The sequence below is a fragment of the Artibeus jamaicensis genome, unplaced genomic scaffold, assembly GCF_021234435.1.
Source record: "Artibeus jamaicensis isolate MK-2021 breed Jamaican fruit bat unplaced genomic scaffold, CSHL_Jam_final contig_548, whole genome shotgun sequence".
In the NCBI taxonomy this organism is placed as follows: domain Eukaryota; kingdom Metazoa; phylum Chordata; class Mammalia; order Chiroptera; family Phyllostomidae; genus Artibeus; species Artibeus jamaicensis.
Window position 1 is genome coordinate 6977459 of NW_026521883.1, and position 22243 is coordinate 6999701.

At 37.6% G+C, this 22243-nt stretch overlaps 1 protein-coding gene across 1 annotated transcript in view; it reads right to left on the reverse strand.

Annotated features, from left to right (window-relative positions):
* Positions 1–22243, reverse strand: part of LOC119057034 (IQ domain-containing protein H-like) — a 57916-nt gene that overhangs the window by 9300 nt on the left and 26373 nt on the right. Inside the window, exon 6 of the mRNA XM_053670132.1 lies at positions 16930–17046. Within this exon, the coding sequence (XP_053526107.1) occupies positions 16930–17046 (117 nt within the window). The remainder of the gene's footprint in view (positions 1–16929; positions 17047–22243) is intronic.

Genomic DNA, 22243 nt, shown 5'->3' on the forward strand with positions numbered 1-22243 from the left:
TACAACATTTATAATGTCCACAATGGTAAAAAGGACTATGCACACAAATAAAAAGAAAAATGTCCACACAACAGAGTCCTCAATAGTAATAGCCCCTGGAGGTGACAGACGGGTTACGGCATAGATTCTGGTGATGGTTTCATGCATCAGTACTTACTTCCAAACTCATCAAGTTGTACACATTAAATATGTGCCGGTTTTTACATGTTAATTATACTTTTAAAAAGTAGGGGGTGGGGCGTTGTTTTTGCCCTGGTGCGTGGCTGAGTTGTCTGGGGTGTCATCTGGTACGCTAAAAGACTGCAGGTTCAGTCTCTGGTCAGAGCACATACCTAGGTTGCTCGAGTACATACCTGGGTTTGATCCCAGGTCAGGGCACATAGTTTTGTTTGTTTTGAGAAAGAAACAACCATCAGGATGATCCAGAGTGTAGACTTAGCAGATAAAGACTTTAAAGCTGTGTCTCGACCAGTGTGGCTCAGTTGGTTGGAGTGCTGTCCCACAAAACCCAGGGCTCCAGGTTCAGTTGATGTTTCTCTTTCACATTGATATTTCTCTCTCTCTCCCTTTCTCCTGCCCTTCCTCTCTCTCTAAAAAAGCAATGAAAGAATGTCCTCGGGTGAGGTTAGAAAAAATACTTTGAAGCTCTTATATGTATTTTAATGACCTTAAAGGAAAATAGAATCATAATGAATTAATTACCAGGTGGAAAATATTGATAGAGAAATAAAAACTATAAGACATAAAACCAAACAAAATTCCTAGAACTACAAAGTAAAATATCTAAAATGAAAAGATCATTGGATAAGCTTGACATTGGATGGGAGTGGGCAGAAGAAAGAGTAGTGAACTTGAAAAGAGACCAATAGATATTATCTAAACTGAAGAACAGAAAGACAAAATATTTCTAAAGGAATAGATCCTCAGTGACCTATGAGATGATGTCTTGTATAATTTGTATATAATTAAAACCCCAGAATGAAAGAGAAATGTGGAAGAAAATGTTGAAAGAAAAAAATGACCAAATGTCCCCCAATTTTCTGGAAAACTTATATATATCCTAGAAGCTCAATGAATCCCAAAGCAGGATAAGCACAAAGAAAACCACACACGTGGACCAAACATAACCAGTCCCCTGCAGGCCGAACACAAGGAGAAAAACTTGAGAGCAGCCAGAAAAAAAAAAAAAGATGCATTTTACACAGGGAATCAATGATCAGAATGATAGCTGACATCTCACCAGGAAAACGGACGTTTTAGAGCACTAAGAAAAAAACCCTGGCAACTCCAAATACTTTTTAAAGGCAATATAAGAATTTTTCTTTTTGACAAAAGAAGACAATATGTTATCAGCAGGCATGTGTTACAAGAAATGCTCAAAGGAAGTTCTTTAGGTTGACAGGAAATTGTGCAAGTTGTCCTTTTCTTATAAATATAAAAGACTCAGATCTCTCTGGTAAATATGAAAGAATATATTTTTCTTCTCTTTATTTTTCTCAAAGACAATTGATTGTTTAAGGCAAAAAAAAAAAGACCCAGCAACATATTGTTCAGTGTACAACATATGTAAATTATATGACAACAACGGCCAAAGGATTGGGGGATAAATGAAATGCAATGCAAGTTCCTTACATTGTATATAAACTGGTGCAATGTTAACACCAAGGAAACACTAATAAGTTAAGAATGCACACTGTAATCCCTAGAGCCATCACTAAACGTAATACAAAGAGCTATACTTTAAAAGCCAATAAAACAGAATGTTAAAAATTATTTTAAATCAAATAACCCTAAGGCAGGAATTAAATGGATAAAAAAGAGATGGGGAAAAATAGAAAACAAGTGGGAACATTGTTGTTCTAATAAATCAAACTGTTTAACAATTACACTAAATGGAAATGGACTAAACACCCTAATTAAAAAGGAGAGAGTCTCAGACAGTATTTTAAAAACAAGATGAAAATATTTGTTCTCTATAAGAAATAAATTTGGCCCTGGCTGGTATAGCTCAGTGGATTGAGCATGGGCTACAAACCAAAAAGTTGTTGGTTTGATTCTCAGTCAGGGCACGTGCCTGGGTTGCGGGCCAGGTCCCCAGTGGGGCTGTACACACACTGATGTTTCTCTCTCTCTCCTTCTCCTTCCCTTCCCCTCTCTCTAAAAATAAATAAAATAAAATCTTAAATAAAAGAGATAAATTGGAATTTTAAAGGCACAGAGTGAAGTCAGAACAAAAAGATTAATATGTAAACAGTAAGTAAAAAAAAGAGTGTTTATATTAAGATCAGACAAAATAGACTTTAATACAAGGAGTATTATTAAAGAGAAAGAGAGATAGAAGGGTCAATAATCCAAGAAAACATAAAAATCATAAGCATTTAGTGTGCCTATAATATTAAAACAAAATGTGTGAAACAAAAATGATCAAAACTAAAGAAAGAACTGGACAAATCTTCAATCAGAGTTGAAAATTTTAAAATCCTTCCTCAGTAATTTGCATAAAATACTTTTTAAAAATCAGTAAGGATATAAAAGATCTGAATGTCATCATCAGCCACCTTGACCTAATTGATATTTATAGAACACTACAACCAACAACTCTAGGATATCAATTATTTTCAAATTTACATGGAGCATTCATTAAAATAAATTGCATTCTGGACCATAAAGTAAGTCTCAATCAACTTCAAAGGATTTTGATCTTAGTGTTCTCTGACCGTAATGAAATTAAATTAGAATTCAATAAGAATGTGGAAAGTAAAACTATTCCCAAATATTTGGAAATTAACACACTTCTAAATAACTCACTAAGAAAGAAATCACTAGGGGAGTTTTCAATTGAATGGTAATGAAAATGCAACATATAAAAATTTGTATGTGCAGCTAAAACATGGCTTAGAGGGACATTTACCAGTCTAAATGTTTATATTAGAAAGGAAGAAAGTTCTAAAGTCAATGATCTAAGATTCAAAATGTGTTTTTTTTAAAGAAGAGTAAAATAGAAGTTCCAGTCAAGGTTGCATAGGTTGACTGACACATGTTACCTTCTTGTGCAACCATGAGAAAAATCACAACTAACTTCAAAACAAAAACACCCAGAACTGCCAGAAAACTGAACTGGCAGTTGAATAACCAACAATTTAAAGAAACCAAATTTATCCACATGGGTGTGCTAAGACAGAGCTAGTGACTCTGGTGGCCAAATGGTGCAAAAATTAGTCGACTCTCTTTAACTTCATGTTTCCCAAGTTTATGAGACCACGGAATTTTCCTTCCGTGGAATAACTATTCACATGCTAAGGAACCAGTATTCTTTGGAATACATTTTGGGGAAAAAATGATAAAATATTAAGATGTAGCTAGCAATTATAATTGCTCTGGTGTGTTAATATTAGACCATTCTGCAAAGTTAGAAGGTAGGTGATAACTTGATTTTAGATAAAACATTTCTTCAAATGAGTTGGAAACACTGAAGTCAGGATTTCTTGATGGATTCAAACTGACAAATAGAAATCTAATTATTTCTTGCTGCTATTTTTCCCTGTATTATTGATAGCATTTATTTGTACATCCCAATAAAAAAATTTTAAATTCTGAAAAAGTAATGACTGGAGAATAATAAAGTACCAACATTTCACCTATATATCTAATATATCTCATAAAAGAAAAAAATGACTGCATTGATTTTTGCATACTGGAGACTATTATGCCACACTACCACTCAAACATTGTCACAAGAAAAGGAAAGCAACTGAATTACCTGTGCCTTCTATATAGTTTTTCTTATGAAAACTTACGGTTATATACAAAAAATTGATGCTCAGATGGAATTTACTGTCTGAACCTTCACTCGGGACTCCAGGGGAGGAAATGAGTTAAATGGCAATCCTCTTAGTTAAGGTCTAAGGAAGACTTTGTGAATGGGTTTATCATTTATTATAATTATTTTTGCTGTTGCTCTTTATTCCCCTATTAAAGAACAGTGTGCTGGTCTCTAGGCATTTTTGTTTAAATACCGGCTAGGGTCACAAGTGAAATGAAGTTCGGTCCTCATTTACCTCATACCAGCAGTTGGGTTGGCACACAGCTGCAGAGCTGCTGGGGCTCTTTTTATTTAATTTGGCATTCCTTCCTGAGCAGTACTGAGACTTTTACTTCAACGACTCCACTGGGCTTTGTCATAATTTCTACGCTGTATCAGTAAACTCTGCAGAAGAGATGCCTAAGCAAACCCAAAAGGAGGCTAGGAGCACTTTCTGTTCAGGTATTTTTGCTTAAGTCAATAAAGGAATTAACCCCCAAACACAAGTTAAGTCCATTTAAAAAATACAACATCATGAATTTAGGGAAGAAACTGATCTGTGAGGAATATTAGGTCATGTTAATACTGGGTTTGTGTGCACGTGTGTGTGTTTGTCCTTTTTGCACAATTTCTCTTGGAATAATTTTTCTAAGTGCTGAATCAGACTGTCATAAAACATAAATCCAAATGCCTCCTGAGTCACGTATTAATGATATGACTTAGGCACACATCTTAGCCTCTATCTTAGCCTCTACAGTCCTCATTCTTACCTGTAAACAAGGATAATAATCTGACATGTTCTGAGTATTAAAACTGATAACACATAAAAGTCACTAGGACAGGATCAGGTACATAGTGGGTATTCAATACATGTTTTGTTAAGTGCATAAATGGAAAATGAAAAACATTAACACCTTCTGGGAATTTTATTTCTGCAATCAGAAGAGAAAGAGTTTCACTTGGTCTGCTTTTCCCTTTTACCGGTCATATGCTGGTGGTCATAGATGGGAAAGGAAGGGATCAAAAGGAAAGAGATTTCGATCAAAGTCAGAGTCATGGGTTGTCAGAACTGGAAGAGGATCTTAGAGATGATTTGATTCAATGCCCTAAATTTACAAATGAACACAGTCAGGCCCAAGGAGATCACTTATAAAGGATCTGCCCAGAAATCACATGGAAGTCGGAGACAGGGCCAGGCTTGGAGCCCAGTATAAACGCGGACGTTCCCTGTCATGAAGATTGTTAACATTGTGTGAGGTTATGGTGTTTAAGGAAATCTCCCTTTGACTAACTTGAACAACAGTTCCATTTTTATATTGTTGCTTCTTTTCTTTAAAAAAAAATTTTACTCCAATGTAGTCCATTTGGAATTTCACTGGTATAGGATGAAGGTTTGGATTTAACTCAATGCTTTTTCTAAATCGTTGGCCAAGTGCTCAGCACCACCCATCTTGCAAGTCCTGCCCCCTTGGGTCTAACAGTGCCGCCTTCACAACACTCCGATTCAGCGATCTTCTACTCCAAGACCAGTGTCTGTGCTCACTGCTTCTTATTCCACCGGCCTGTTTATTTTTCTACCCATACGATGCCATTGTAATTACTGTAATTATATCATATGTTTTAATAAGTAGTAAGAAAAGTTCACCTCCATACAAAGGAATAAAATGAAGCTTTTGCCCATTTATTTCTCAAATGATGAACACTGGCAAGACGAAAAGAATTAACATTCTACACAAACCAAATAAAACCCATCAAATTTTGACTGGAATTACATTAGATACGAAGATTAATTTGGAAAGGACTGGCATTCTTTTCTTTTTTTAAGTTTTATTTTATTTTTTATTGAATTATAATATTTTTATTTTTTTAACTTTTAAAATTCTTGTTCAAGTACAGTTGCCTCCATTTATTATAATCATTTTTCCTTTTTGGGAATATGATATATATTTTTATTTATTCAACTGTTCTTTGATATCACTCAGGAAATTCAAGGCATGGCATGCACAAGCTTTAAATGCATTCGATGATGATATAAGGGAGGGAAAATTAATTCTACCTAAAGAGATCTGGGAAGACATTTTTATGGCCCAGAAGAAGAGTTCTCTACAAATGTAGTCAAATGAGGTACATGAAATTTCATTATGTAAATTAACTTGACACAGCCTAACTCAATTACACAGGTTCTTAACAAGTCGTTCAAAGTCATTAACCACATACACACAAATCAACAGCGAATTTGTATTGGATTTGGACCAGGTCGGACACTGTGGAGACATGGTTCCCAGCCCTCAGAGGGGTTTACAGTCTAGTTGGGGAAAGTTTCCATCTACAAAGTACCAGCTCTAGAGAATAGATCTTAAATGTTCTTGCCACACACACACTCATACAAAAGGTAATTATGTGAGGTGATGGAGGCGTTAATTAACTTGTTATGCTAATCAATTCACAATATATGTGTATCTAATCATCACGTTTTATACCTAAACTTAAACAATATTATACATCAATTATATTTCAATAAAGCTGGGTGAGGGTGGGGCGGGAGGGAGAACCAGCCCCTCTTTGGCTCTGATCCTTGAGTTAACACCACCTCTCTCTAAGTAGTTTGATCTTTTACTTCTGTTCCCAGACCAAGGCAGGGAAATGCCTCCACAGATTCCTTGGTCATTGAGGAAGCAGGTTTTGGCTGGGTCCCAGATCTATCCCTGGGATGCAGGTCAAATCACCATCCCCAAAGCTCCCTAGAGGTAGGATGGGATAAGGATAAGAATGCCCACTTGGCAGTCAGACTGACTGAACTTGACTTATGACCCTTCATCTTTTAGCCATATGACTTCAGGCAAGTTATTTAACCACTTTTGCCTCAGTTTCCCCAAGTATAAAATGAAAGTAGTAAGAGTACTTAATTAATCTGTAGTACTACTGTGAGAATTACATGAGATAATCTGTGTGTGTTGTACTTAACACCATGCCCAACACAGAGAAGTACTCAGAAGGGCTGGCTGTTACCTCCGCTGCACTTTCCCAGAAGGTAGTACATTGCAGTTTACAACACAGCCTGGAGCAGAGGCACCACTAGGAGTCCTGCAGGTGTTCAAGATTAGAAAATGGAAGTTGTGGGCCAATTATCTTCCCTTCTATTCAAGTCTAGGCCCCTAGACTTGAAACTACAGCTAAATGGGACAATAAAGCCAAGGCTGTGGGAAGATGGTGACAGGCACTTCCCTGGGATTTTGATGTTTCAGATTATTTTCCGCAATGAGAGGGTTACAGTTTTGGAAACCCTTCGCTGAGACCGTCTTCTTTCCCCCTAAATGATTATTACATAAAATAATCCAACATCAGATATCAATTACATCTTTAAATGGGTGGAAAAGAGGACGTCTGGACTATATATTGTTGGTGGACAGCCACCCCTCTTGGGCGAGTGACTGTTTTCGCTTTATGACTTCTTCGGATAAACTTCTCCAAAGCTTGTCCCTTTTAACTGAGAAATACAAAAGGGTACTTTAAAACTTATACAACAGTTTTCTTAGGAACCTCTTAAATCAACTTTTTTTAGATCGTTCAAAGTCATTAACCACATACACACAAATCAACAGCGAATTTGTATTGGATTTGGACCAGGTCGGACACTGTGGAGACATGGTTCCCAGCCCTCAGAGGGGTTTACATTCTAGTTGGGGAAAGTTTCCATCTTCAAAGTACCAGCTCTAGAGAATATATCTTAAATGTTCTTGCCACACACACACTCATACAAAAGGTAATTATGTGAGGTGATGGAGGCGTACTCATTTAAGTAAGACTTAAATGAGATATTAGTATCGCAGATTCTTAACATTTTGTATGACATTGTTTTGTGTGACATTTGTATGACATAAGTGAGGACTCATGATAAGGTTGAACCTAATCATCAGACACATCTGGGCCTCTCAGCAGCCAGGCATGAGGAAAGAATTCTTTTGCTCTGAATGGCTTTAGTGGCTTGGGAAACACAGGGAGATAAGAAAGGTAGGGTATCTCACCAAGAAACCCCCCAAGAATACTTTTCATTATGGATTTGCTCTTTCTCACATATTTTCTTATCTTTCTCTTTCTCCTCTTGATATATCCTGTTTCTTCCAGCCAGGTTTCATTCTTCCTCTGGGTGGTGCAATTATTTGGGTAGGAAGTACAGAGTAGTAACAAGGGGTGCGTTCCCCCAGCCCTGTCTCCAGTTGTCAGTGTTAAACCAGAAAAAAAAGTACACAGTTCGTATGATCAGCCTCCTGTTGAAGTCAATTTGAAAGGCCAAGGCCCCAAATAGGAATGTAGTCTAATTAGTGTTATCTAATGTAGTATCTAATGTTATCATCAAAGAAATAAGATGTCAGCTGAAGGTAAGTGATCTTTCGCAGCAGGCATAATGGGAGGGATCTCCACTAAATAGATATTTTATGGGCTTACATTATACATTCTGATTCAGAGGCTATGCTTTTAAAGAAAGTATATGGTGACTCACTCTAGTCTACGGGTACTTACTTCTATTCTGCCAAAGAGGTTTTAAAAGGCCAGGAATGTATACTTGAATTCAAGTACAGTTTAAGGTACAATGGGTTAGAATATTGGAGAACACAGCAATAGTATTTATTCACCTCAAGTACCTCTCAGGGGATAATTAACCTGGTCCATGATAAAAACAGTTCTATTAGGCCCATTTCTCTTGTGGCTAATGCTATTGGGCTGCTTGCTGTAGTATTTCTCCTCCGCCGTGTTTTAAACAGAACACTTACTATAATACTGTAAACATTACCACTTTTGTAGCTGTTCCATTTTCCTGTTTGCAATAGAAAAGCAACAGCAGTGAGATGAAAGCATGAAGTTTTATTTTCACTAATGAAGATACAATTCTTATGAAAATCTGGAATGGCAGTCTAGATATATTGCCAGTCTAGATACTTTTTGGTAGGTTTCCTGCACCATCAACTGAGAGGAATAGCTCTTTCATCCACAGGAAAAGAGAGTTTTTAAGTTCTTTTCTGACATGTACTTTGCCCCACACCGGCTATTTGTGTGAATGGAAAGGAGTCCTACCACAGAGAGTTCTAATTCTGGGGGGTCATGGACCCCTTTTGGGCTTCAGCCCAGTGAAGCCTAAGAGCCCCTTCTCAGAATGATATTTTTATAAATGCTTAAACTAATAAACACTGGAAACCAATGATATTAAAATACAGTTCCATCCATGGGCTCCTTGTGCCTTAGATCTACTATAAAGCTGACTCAGTCTCCTCCGTCTCCCTAATTTTTGGCTCATCCAAGTGAATCTATGACTTTAAAAACATAGCCTCTTAATTTGAAGTCAAACAAATACCAAAATGAAGTCCAAAGTGCAAAGGCACTGGGTCCCGCCAGGGATCCTCGTTAGCAGGTGGCTGCTGACCTGGGAAGATCCCAGGGCAGCGCCAAGGCTCCCCTCCCACACTTCCCGGTGCCCCTTCTCCCCGTCCGCTCAGGCTTGAAATCCCTTAATGGAGCCTAACTCCTCTGGCTTAATTAAATAGAGGATTTACTCTTGTTAAAAAGCAAAAGCCCATGGGAGAGGTAATACTCTAATGCCAAAGATTTTTAAATTAATTTTCAGCAATAGAATCTATTTTTTAAATGCAACCTTAAGTAGAATGCTGACATATAAATAAATGAAAGTTTTATAAGAATTTAGTATAATTTTATATTTGATTTTTATATAAGTATATACATGGTGGGGCAAAATAGGCTTACAGTTCTTCATATAGAAAACAATACAATAGTTAATAAATAATAATACAAGAACAAACTGTTTCATGTACTCACAACTGTAGATGTACTCTTGCCCTACCCTGTATATTAGTTACATATATTTATGTGTGTGTGTGTGTGTGTGTGTGTGTGTGTGTGTATAAATCAGCACCGGCACAACAATGAGGCTGTTTTGATGAAGGCAAAATATGAAGTTAAGAGTCATAGTTAAATAGCTGCAATTTTCATCTATCACAGCAGGCAATTTTATTTTACCTGCACAAGATGGAGAAAATCCTCATATAACTATATAAGTAATTTCAATCGGCTAACAATTTGTACCCATAATTTCATGATTTTCTTCAATTCAAAGAATTCAGAAGTTTTAAGAAAGAATGGGAATTTTTATTTGAAAACAGAATTCCTAACAATATCTGACAACTACTCATGTTCCTAATAATTAAGAGAAACTGTTAAGCATTCAATTTGGGGAGATTTGACAAGTAGATTTCATAAGTAATTTGAATCCTGACTCTTTACTTCCTTCATAACCTAAGGCAAGTAGCTAAATCTTAGTCTTGGTCTCCTCAAGTGTCAAACGGTTCTAACAACTGCATCTGGGCCCCAGCCAGGTTGCTCATGTGGTAAGAGTGTCACCAGGGTACATCAGTGTTTATGTTGAAGCCCCGGTCAGAACTCATACAAGAATCATCAATAAGTGGAACAACAAAATGATGTCTCTGTCCCCATCCCCATCTCTCTGCCTTCCTCTCACTCGAAAATCAACACTTAAAAAAGTATCTTTCAACTGCATCTATTGAACAGGCGCAAGGGTTAAAGAAGATAGTGGACATAAAGCACCTAACATAGCATGTGGCGCACTTAGTAATAAGTGCTATAATTGAAGGGCTGAATGACCAAGAGTACTTTTTAAATGTATCTTTTAACGTTTTAAGATGTTTCATCATGTCCCATTTAAATCATTTTTGGAAATCTCAGCACTTTTCTCTTTCAGGTATTCAGTTTCAGACACCCTACTTTGTTTTGTACATTGAGTCCAAATTTTAAGATGATGCTTTGTCACTGGTATTTTATCTGCAGTTGTAAACTAACACCAAAACCCTATGGTGCTGAGTGCAGATTGTACAGCATGTTTCAAATAAGATTGAGTGCCAACCCAAACCTAAATGAACAATGAAACAATCTGAATGCTGTATTATCACGATGCGCCCTGTACTATCATAGTTGCACAGCTGACTGTCGCGCTGTGCCAGACATGCGCACCAGAGGGTTTGCCTGGCTCTGAATGACCAGCACACACATGCTGTAATGCGGATGCCAGGACATACATGTTGAGTGCTTGCTGGGGGTGCGGCACTGCTTCAAGGCCTTGACGGGTACGAGAGTATTAGGTCATCCGATCTTCATTCGTTTATTTGCACGATTATTATAGTTTATGTGAGAAGATAAGTGCCTTTTAAAATGTGACTAGTGCAAAGACGCAGCCTATCTCATAACAAATACCTTTATGAAAAGCTCAAATACAAGTGCATGGACACAGGCGCTGCATGCACGTGCACATGTCTGTGAGCTCGCAGAGTGAACCCAACCGCACGAGTGGACCGTCAATGGCATCTCACTGGAGTATTGTGTGTGGTTTCTTACCACACTTCAACATACTGTAAATATTTAACACAAAATTTAATATGAATTAAATGCTTACAGCCTTCCTGAAATTCATTGGCGGTCCTTTCAACAATTTGGAAACCAGAGCATTAAACCTATCGCTCATTTGTACTGGAGTATGGAGGGAGCCAAATCAGGTCCCTTTCTGGTTGCACAGGTTTTAGAAAAAGGGAGAAGGAAGTATGAAGTTGTTTTTTTTTTAAGATTTTATTTATTTATCTTTAGAGGGGAAGGGAAGGAGAGAGGGAGAGAGGCATCCATGTATGGTTGCCTTTTGTGCGTCCCCTGCTGAGAACTTGCCTGCAGGGAACCAGCCTGCACCCCAGGCATGTGCCCTGACTGGGAATCGAACCGCAATTGTGTGGTTCGCAGGCCCGAGCTCAATCTAAATCCCCATAACACCCCTGTTTAATAGCCACCACTGTCCTGGCAGAAGAAACTGAAGACCTAAGATGTTAATTTGCCTACCTAGGGCTACACACCTGGAACATGGCAGCTAGGACCCCAACTCTGTCCACTATACTCCAGTCCTTCCCAGCACACCAGACTGCCTCCCATGTAGCCTCCCCAATTTATAAATGAGGAAAATGAGAATGAACAAGGTAGGCAGCTTGCTTCTGGAAACAGCCGGTTAGTGGCAGGGCTGTTACGGGAATCCAGGGGCACCAGTGTTTCATTCAAGCTCAGTTCAATGGCCCGGTGGGAGGATGCTCTGAGCAGCCAGGGATACTGAGGCCAGAGGAATCATTACTTCACTTGCAGACTGGAAGGCACCTCGGTGTGTACTGCTTCTTTCCCTCAAACCCAACGATAAAGTTTTAGATGACAGTATAAAACATGGCACAATACGTGTGCAAATTGCCAATAGCCGTAACTAATATTTTCAGAGTACTTATTTGTATGAGGACCTTTGAAGTGCTTTGAATCATCTCATTTAAATCTCACTACAATCCTTTGAGATAGTCTAATTATGGACATTTTACACATGAGGAAAGGGAGGTTGTTTCTAGAAGATCACTCCCCGACATCTAGTAAGAAGTCGCACCAGGCAGTCTGACCCAGAATCACCATAGCTGAAAACGGCTTGGAGTCCAGCGTAGGGTTGCTCTGGGCATGCATGCAGGATCTCAGCACAGAAACTCAGACACGCAGCATTCTCAGAAGTCAGAGAACCACCCTGAAGTGTGTGGCTAAGTTCGTAGGGTGTCATCCTACAAACAGAAAGGTCACCGGCTCAATTCCTGGTCAAGGCGCATGCCTAGATTGTGGGTCCGGTCTACAGTTGGGGCACCTACACAAGGCAATTGATTGATGTTTCTCTCCATTTCTCCCTCCCTCCCCCTCTCTAAAAATACATAAATAAAATCTTTAAAAAAAAAAGAAATCAGAGACTCATTACAGCTAGATTTTCTATGAACATTCTCTAGTGAGGGTACATAGCTCTACCTGAGGTTCCAGACAATGCCCATTGTTGCACAAAGGCAACACACTGCACTCCTGCCAGCACCGCCACCACCACGGTGGTGGAATACACATATAGGCTGTGAGTCAGGAACCCCAGAGGTCATCGTTTCCTTGAAGACCCTGTCTAAGCAACCGGAAGAGCGTGCTCGCCTTCAGTGACAGAGGCAGAGGTGCTGGGGAGGCCGAGGCCACCGCAGTCCTTGGGTAACCAGTGTGCATCCTAAAAAGGGTATGGCAATTCTAAATGTCTTTAAAGCTATTTCCTTTTGTTTGACTAATTTAATTTACCAAATGCTCCTGGGAAAAGGGAGGGGGACCAAGATGCTGACTCCACATTTCCTGAAAAATCAACATTTTCTTTTTAAACTGCTCCCAAAGAAATTACATCTGATCATTGTCTGCTGGCTCCTTTCAACTCTACCTCTGTCAAAATTCTGCCCCGGCAGGTGCGAGAAAGAAGAGATGCAGAACTTGAGTAAATACCCACATCTGTTTTTGGAAAAAGGGAACAGAAGCAGCACAGAAGGAAGTAAAAGAGATAATTGCTGGCTGGAACTACAATACATTTTACTTGTGGGCAGAGGGCCAGCTTACAGCAGGCGGAATATGCAGGCCCATCTTATTGGAATTCAGGGGTGGGCCTCCTCTCTTGTCCGGAGACAGCTGTAAACCAGCAGCCCATAGCATCCCAATCAGGCACCGAGTTTTGTCAAGGAGTGCTGATATGGACAGAAGCAGCTTTGTCTGCTTCCGCTGCACCCCTGCCTGGTGAAATGACAGTCAATCTCTGATTCCAGATGACAAGAACTGGATAAAAACTTAAAACAAATGGCGACCTTTCAAAAGATTAATTTGTTTACCAACAAAATGTTCCCTCTTTGTCATCTGAGATGGGGGTGACCTTCACTTTCCCATATCTAGGCTGAAAGGATGCTGACTATAGTCATCTGTTAAGTTAACTCCATCTCAGCAATTATTCCCTTTTTTATTTTTAGTGACAAGAAGGGTTTATTAATTCACTCTGCTTCTTGTTGTGCTTTATAAATGCAACAAGCTCATTCTGAATTACTGCAGTGTAACATCAATTTGTTTAAATCTAATTCTGCCACCGTTGCCAAATTATGTTGTGACTGTAATTGTGGCCATATGCATGGGCTTAAAACACAATCACGTTTTGAAATAGCCCTTCTTCCCACCCCCTCCCCCTGGCCCCCACCCTTACTTCTGGTGTTTCTTCTAATCATTTGACATTCACACAATTGCCTCGCTTTCCATTACTTTATCATTTCAGAAATGAATGTGCTTTTAGTGAGGGAGATTACTATGTACACCCCAAGTGAAACAGTGAAGAATGAAAGCATGATTTGTGAAGTGTGGTTGCTACCCAACTAAGTTAGGGAAAAACACTGCATAACATATGACTCATAAAAATCTAAAAATCATAATAGTATTAAATTCAACCTCATGAATAAATAAAAGATTCTAAGTTTACATTGCATTATATATTTATTTACTTGGAAAGTGGGACCAAAGAACTAGTATAATTCTATAGCAACTCATATCTTGCCAAAAAGAAAAATGTTTTTATGATTCTTTTCTAGGTCATAACAGTTATAATCAGAGTTATTTGTGCAGCAATTCAAAGCAATGTTTTGTTTGGCTATTTTGTTATGCATTCATAATCGTTCTTTTAAAATTCATGTTAATAGATACATGATTCAAGCCTTTTAAGAAACCCTTTTATTTTAAAAAAATAAATCAATGTCAAATTTTCTTTAGATCTTTTAATGTATTGAATTGGAATGTCTAACTGGAGCTAAATGCCAGTAAGTACAAAAAATACTCAGAGAATTCTTCTTTTCTCCCCATGTACAAGGCCCTTCTCAGAAACCTGATAGAGGGATTATTATTATTGGGCACACTTAAGATACTAGAGAAATCATCAGTGAGTTTCACTTTTAATATTTTGCTGTAAACTGCTTTCACTGACAGAGTTAGTCGGATATAATGTGCCGAAGGCGGGTTTGTTGCAGGCGTGAGTGTGTGTGTGTCCATGCGTGTCTGGGATACGCCTGTTTTCAAGGCACAAATCTTTGCATCAGCCCCTGATGATCAGGAAGGATACACCTCTTCACAAAACAAAGAAATACTAGTGTTTCGGAGCTACTAATGTAAATTAGCTTCATATTCAAGTTTGCTCCATCAAAAAATGCCTAAGATTACTTACAGGCTTTTGACAAGCTGTTCAAGTTTCAAAAGCAAGGAAACACATGGACCTCAGCAGCCCAATAATAATCCCCTCTGAGTGTTTCTAGTCGTTCTAGAAAGCGATTAGCCTTGATGCTGCTTTTCTAATTAACTATACATCACAACACCAAACACGTTGCTTCAGTTTGGGTAAGTGCTATCAAAACATTTTTAAAAGTGGAAAACCACAACTGTATTTATTCCCAAGGGCTCTACCTGGTTGTTTGCAACTAAACACCTGAATATTTCTTTCATCCGGCTTTTTGAACAATGCTTCTGTTTTAATAAATCCAAAATGAAAATACTGTTTTTTAGTTACTACCATTATATATATATACATATATAAACGTAAAATGATAGGGTCAACTAAAATGTACCTAATATATATACATTTTTAAATGCTCTGGTGTAGAGTTTTATGGAGTCAAGTTTTATTTTTTTTAATCTTTAATAAAACAAATGAGCATACACCATCTATATGTCAGAGAAGGCAAGAAGCTTTCCCATATCCTCTGTTTCATATACATGGGCACAATGGCCAAGGTTGGGAATTAGAAAAAAATACATAATAAATGACTAAGATTCTACCTCAAATCTCAGATATAATTTTGAATTCCTATTTATGCCTGAATCATCACTCAGATTCATTAAAGCAAAGCGTAACCCTCTCTAAATCTGGAGTCGTGCCCTTTTAAACTTCAATAGTCATCAGAAAAAGTTTGCATGAGATGCGGCAGTTGCCTTGGGCTACAAAGCCTCAGCATTCCACCAGCTAAGCCAGTATTAATTCTAAATTGAAGGGGGGAAACCAACAACAACAAAAGATAAATCTGCTTCTGTCTCTACAGCCAGAGAAATAATATTTTTATTTCAAGGGCTTTGGGCTCATGGGAGCAGATAAAAATCCTTTCACATTATTCACAGTGACATTTTAAATAAAGTTTCAGCAGGAATAAAAATATCTAACTTTCTGGTTATTTCTTAGGCTATAAAAGTATTTCCATGATAAAGTGCTCTTAAACCAAACCTGTTAAGAGAACATAAAACACATATAAAGCAACTAAAAATATATTAGAGGGTTACATGAATGAAACGGGCAGTTGAAAATGTCTATGCAAATGTCTATGCACATTTGAAAGATTAATCTAAGAGGTTATTATACTGGTTAGAGATGGTTTTTCAATTTAATTCTAAAATTAATCCAGTGTTTAGTTTGACTTCACTTAAGTATACATTTAAGAGCTTTTGAGAGAAGCCAGAGGTTAGAAATGTATTTAAAAATGTATAGATGTCTCCTGGGTACTGCTTTCAGTATTAGAAATGATCTCAAATTAAAGAACTTCTGAATTAAATGAAGCATTACTCTTAATTTTCCCAAGAAAACCCCACAGTACAGACAGAATCCAGTCCTTGCTTAGGGACACTTCCCAGAACATCAATGGCAAAAGCAGGCGCGGACTCTGAGACGCCTTAAAGAGATCGCCATGTGATTCTCATTCCCTGTCGTCATTTTGCTGACCTAAAGAATCAATCCCTGCGTGGGTCAGATTTAGGATGGTTTTATTAAATGTCATGTGTTGTATGAGTGCATACCATGAAGCTGATACTGTGCTCATTTCCTTCAGATTTTTCTGGTGGTAAGCTTATTATCAAAGAAACAAAGTACTTAAAATTTCTCTGTTAATTCTCTTTGTTGTTAAATTCTCTTATCCTTGTTAAAATTATGGTACTAGACTATTTAGGAACCTCAAATAAAATGGAGAAATTTGAATGAGCTACCAATGGATCTTTTAAAAATAGGTTTACTCCTTTTAAGCATTTCTAATTATAAACAGAAGGAAAGCCACTCCATTAAACACTAAAGACAAAAGGATCAAAGTCTTTACTTAAAATCTACATTCTATCTTACATGGCTAATGTATGACTTTGAATTTTTGTAAAAAATTAAGAGCTCATTAAATCAACTCATTACTTACAGATGCTTTTCTCTGATTAATAAATGGCAAACTGATTCCATAGTGTGTGTTTACGGCAGCTCTGTGCTGGGCGTTCTCAGGATCCTGCATGATTTTTACATCCAACCCTATCTTTCGCTGAAACAAAGAAACAATGAAACTTTCATGCTGGAGGAACAAAAATGCTTACTAACATTTTACATCCTCAAAGGAGTATAAAGTTATTTGAAAATAATTATTTTCATGCAATTCTCACTGGAAAAAATATATATTTGGGTCTTTTATCTACGTTGTTAATTGTCCTCATTTATTCACAGAAAAGGAACTTTGCCGATTCTCCTCCGTGCATCCTATTGCCCACACAAGTGCTTCCTCAGACAGCATGTGTTTTCCCAAAAACAATGGTAAAAGCCAAGCAAGGTGGACAAAGGACTAGACTACCTGGTTCTGATTTATTTTTAGCTTCCCAGGTCAAGGATTTGGCCAATGAAATCTATACTACAAGTACACAGGTAGAGGGCTCCCTTGGTCTGTTAATGTGGCACTTTCCTCAAGGGACATTTACAGGTAAATGTCAGTTCGGACTCGGTAAATTTACCACAACAAATCTATTTACTGCTTCACAGAGATTTTTGCTCTGAATAGGAAAAATGTATGCTTTCATTAGAAAAAAATAAGTAGCGCTCATTTGAACCATGTGTTCCTCATTTTAAATAATTCCAATTAGTTACAGCTGAGATGCTCAAACACAAACCAGCAGTGTAGGCAGCACCAGGGGGGTGGAGAGGGCGCAGGAAAGGTCGGGAGACTTGGGCTCCCATCTTGTTCTCCCCTGGGCTGCCTGCGGGTGATCTTGGATAAGTCATCCTCCCTCTTTGGAAGTCAGTTTCTTTACTTTCAAAGTGTGACAGCTAGACTGGATGGTGTCTTCCCACACATACCCCCTCTCCTGCTTTGGCATTGCATGATTTGATGCCCAACCGTAAGTTGACACTTAAGACATACGGTATTACTAACAGTTTCTGAAGTTTTGTGACTTTCTTACTAGGATATAATTCACATACTATAAAATTCACCCCTTTAAAAGTGTGTAATTCAGTGGTTTTTAGCAGATTTACAAAGTTGCACAACCATCACCCCTCTTTAATTCCAGAACGTCTTCATCACTGCACAAAGAAACCTCAAACCCATTATCAATCACTCCCCATCTCCTCCCATCCCAGCCCCTGGCAACTACGAATCTGTCCGTCTCTTGGATGTGCCTGTTCTGGGCATTTCATAGGAATTGTAAATATGTGGTCTTTATAACATTTAAAAGGAGGCATTGGAAGCGATTAAAACACCTGATTTCCTTTCAGTTAAGTGGCTTAGTTCTGAGGATAATTTGATGCAATTGTTACAATGGCTGTAGGAATCAGATCAGTTCATGATCCAGGTATGTCTTTAATCCTAAGAAAGTATAAATCGGTTGTGCCTAAGATCAAGTGAAGGGAAAGACTACAAAATTATTTACAGAATGTATGCTAATTTTTTAAATTTTTATTTACTTAGAGGGGAAAGGAGGGAAAGAGGGACAGAAACATCCATGTGTGAAAAAGACATCAGTGGGTTGTCTCCCACCAGGCTCCCAGCTGTGGACCTGGCTGGGAACCCAAGCAGGTGCCCTGACCAGGAATTGAACTGGTTTCTGTTTGCAGGCTGGCGCTCAATCCACTGAGCCACGCCAGCCAAGGTATCTACTTATTTCTTAACACAGGCTCCAAACCTTTCTTTAATTTTTTTAATGGCAGTTTTTAAACCAAATCTCCAAATAACTGTACTCAACTGCCCACTTGATTTAACCCACGCAGGAACACAGGTTGCAAATAAAGCCTATTTCCTTTCCCTTAAAGTACACACAGTGACAACAATAATGTTGCGCTTCGTTATAAACAGGTTTCCTTCTGTGGCCGACCCACACTCACAGCACAACTCCAGGTGTCCACGTGGAAGCTCAGTGCCCCTTTTATTGAAATTAGTACTGGAACATAACTTTTTCTTCATTAAACTTTCTGAATAATTTTCATTTAACAAAGGGTCGGGATACTACTAATATGTATATATTGACTGGATGTGAATTCTGTAATCAGGATTGTTTTTTAAATGTGTATTATGGATATAATCAATGGTAATAACTTTATCTACCATGTCTAAGCTCTGTTAGGACTTTTTAGTTCCGGGATCACTGGTGGTAGGCCACAGCAGTTTTCTTAGTTTTATTATGCTCCATCAACTTTCTGGGACTCTAGGACTGCAACAGGGAAGAAATGATTGAGTATAGAATTATTGTTAAAATTGGCATTAAAATCCAGTTTTCTGCCCATTTTTACATTTCTGGCCCCAACACAGATATCTCTTGTAAGAAATCAAAATATAAAAAGAAATCCAACAGAAATGATGGGTTGTAATATCAGTTCTTTATTAGTTGGCTTCTAAGGCCATGGGAAATGTCCTTTAAAATTATTAATATTCTAATATTTACTCTTTTGGCACCAAAGGATGTACATACTAAAATAATATGTAGCATATGTGATTTAATTCCCCTTTTAATAAATCATGTAAAGGAGTCTATATCTAAATACATTAACATGTCAAATGGTTTCTCTGAAAATCACTATCAAATACAATCACAATCTAAATTTATCTTATGATTTTACAAATTACATCTATTGAGATTATAGGGAAATACTTATAAGCATAAGCTGCATTATTAGACCCAATTATAAGATTTTCCAAGAAAAACAATTATAGGTCTAAGAAACAAAAACAAAATTAATCAATCCATTAAGCAGGAAAAACATGCTCTGGAAGATGATCATTTTTTACCAACAGTAAGATAAATATCAGGAATAATTTCAGAAATTTTTCTTAAATTGGTCAAGAAAAGACAGCAGTTTACTTAATCTATCTTGAGTCACTAAATAATCCAAACTTCATATTCTCTCCTTTTGAGAGTAATTACAAGCAGATATATCAAATGTGACTCTCATTTAGACTTTGGTTGGTAAGAACAAAAGTTATTATCAGAGCCAATTACTGTTTTACCTACATGGCTGCACAGAGGCAGGGAGCTCAATTTTCATCTCATCAGTGGTTTCGTGGTATTTATTTTATTACTATGCCCACAAAGCTATATAAGAAAGAAATCGCTTATGCTATTAAAACTAGGGCTTAAACACAAGAGGCTAAGGTTTCTTTTAGAAGAAGTTCTGAATTAAAAACACTAGGCAGCGTGTAATGCCAGCTCCCCAGACATGGGCAGCCCATAAAATGACATACATCTGAGCAGTAGATCCCACACAGCGTAATCAAAATTGAAATGCTTTGCAAACAAAGTTGAGGCAGGCTATTTCCTAAGTTATAGTATTATCAGAATAACATCATTCTCAACCATGTTTGTTACAAGTAATGCCTTCTAAAGTGTATATTGCTTAATATCATGTTCCCGCTGGTTAAAGACATCTGCTGTTTAATCTCAAAACGAGAAAAAAAATCCAGTTTCCTTTAATACTCTGATTCTTTCAACCATTATTATATTTAATGGAAATACAAATTCAGGTTCAAGCTGTATGCTCTAGATTTATTTGTAAAAATGGTAATAATGCCTACCTTCACAGAGCTGTTTGTGAGGTTTAAATGACTAATGTATGCTAACTATCTTGCAAATTATAAAGTACTATTCAGTAGTCAACTTGCGAGGGGCTTCTACTCCTCAAATAATAACAGCAATAGATTGAAACACTTCAAATATAAAAAATCCACAAGTTCTTAATACAATTTCCCTATCTCCCCCTAAAACTTAATACAATTAATAATTTCATCTTAACTTTGATAAGTAAAAGAATCAAGCATTTATTCTGCTTTTTCTGAAAATCTATTTTTAAGATCCACCAAAGAGCTGATAAGGGAAAGTTCTTCATAGAAATTAATAAATGAAGGAGGAAAGATAGAATTATAAAACCACCACTATGCAATTCCTAATGAAATAATGTACAATATTTGGGTAAGTGTCCATAGTTGCTATAGCTTTAGGTGGAATGTGGTGGAGAACCTTACATAGGATAGATCAAACTGGTAATATACTTGGACTCACTGTTCTATGGTAACACCATTAAAAGAGAAAAAAGAATTTATCTCTGGATATGCTATAAAAGGAAAGACACAGCACCACCTATGAAGTATTCCTGCCAAAAAGATGTTACCCAAATCTGATCGAGCCTCTAGGTAAAACTAGTTTATGGGAAGTACTAGAGACAGAGGACCACTTAAAATGACACCAGGATTGCAATCAACCAAATTCTGACTGTGGAAAAAACCTGTGTGACAAGTGACCTAGTTTCTTCAACCAATAAATGATACTTTTTAAGTCAGGGAAACTGTTATAGATGAAATGAGATACAATTGTAATATGTGGACCTTCTTTGCATCTAACAGTAGAAAGTCAAACAGAGAAAACTGAACGTAGGCTGGGAATTATACAGTATTAATGCAGTGTTGAATTTATTAGGTGTGATCATATTTTTAAGATATATTTAAGATAATATCTGAAGTATATAAGGGTAAAATGATATGATGCCTGGGATTTGCTTTAAAAGACCTCACCAAAAAGAGTAGAGGAAATAGATGTCGTAAGAATGGCAAAATTAGGGTAACTGCCAAGGCTGGTGATGGTTGCATGGATTTCATTCTATTTTTGTGTCTATTCAAAAATAAATTTTCTTAATAAAAAGTCATATTCAAGAGTAAAGTATACCCTGGCTGGTATAGCTCAGTGGATTGAACGTGGGCCTGTGAACCAAAGGGTCACTGGTTCGATTCCCAGTCAGGGCACATGCCTGGGTTGCAGGCAAGGTCCCTGGTTTGGGGCACGTGAGAGGCAACCACACATCGATGTTTCTGTCTTCTCTTTCTCCTTCCCTTCCCCTCTCTAAAAATAAATAAATAAATCTTTTAAAAAAGTAAAGTATAATTCAAATGTAATTATTCATTATCTTATTATCTCTAAGTATGTATCAGGGACATGGGTGGGGAGCTCATACAGCACTTGCATGTGAGGCGAGGGGCAGGTGCCCACCCTGGATGTTGTGCATAGCTGGGAATTTTTGCCCTGACTAAAGATGGCAGGCAGTCGAAAGAAAGTAAAAGATACTGGGGAACTGGCAAAAATGGCAGACACTAACACATTATAGGAAGGGCTGGATATGAGGTCACACAGGAAGTTCCGGGTGAGCACTTAAATTAAGGTAGGCAAATGGAGCTGAACTGTGACAGGGAATGCCAAGCTGCAGACTTCTGC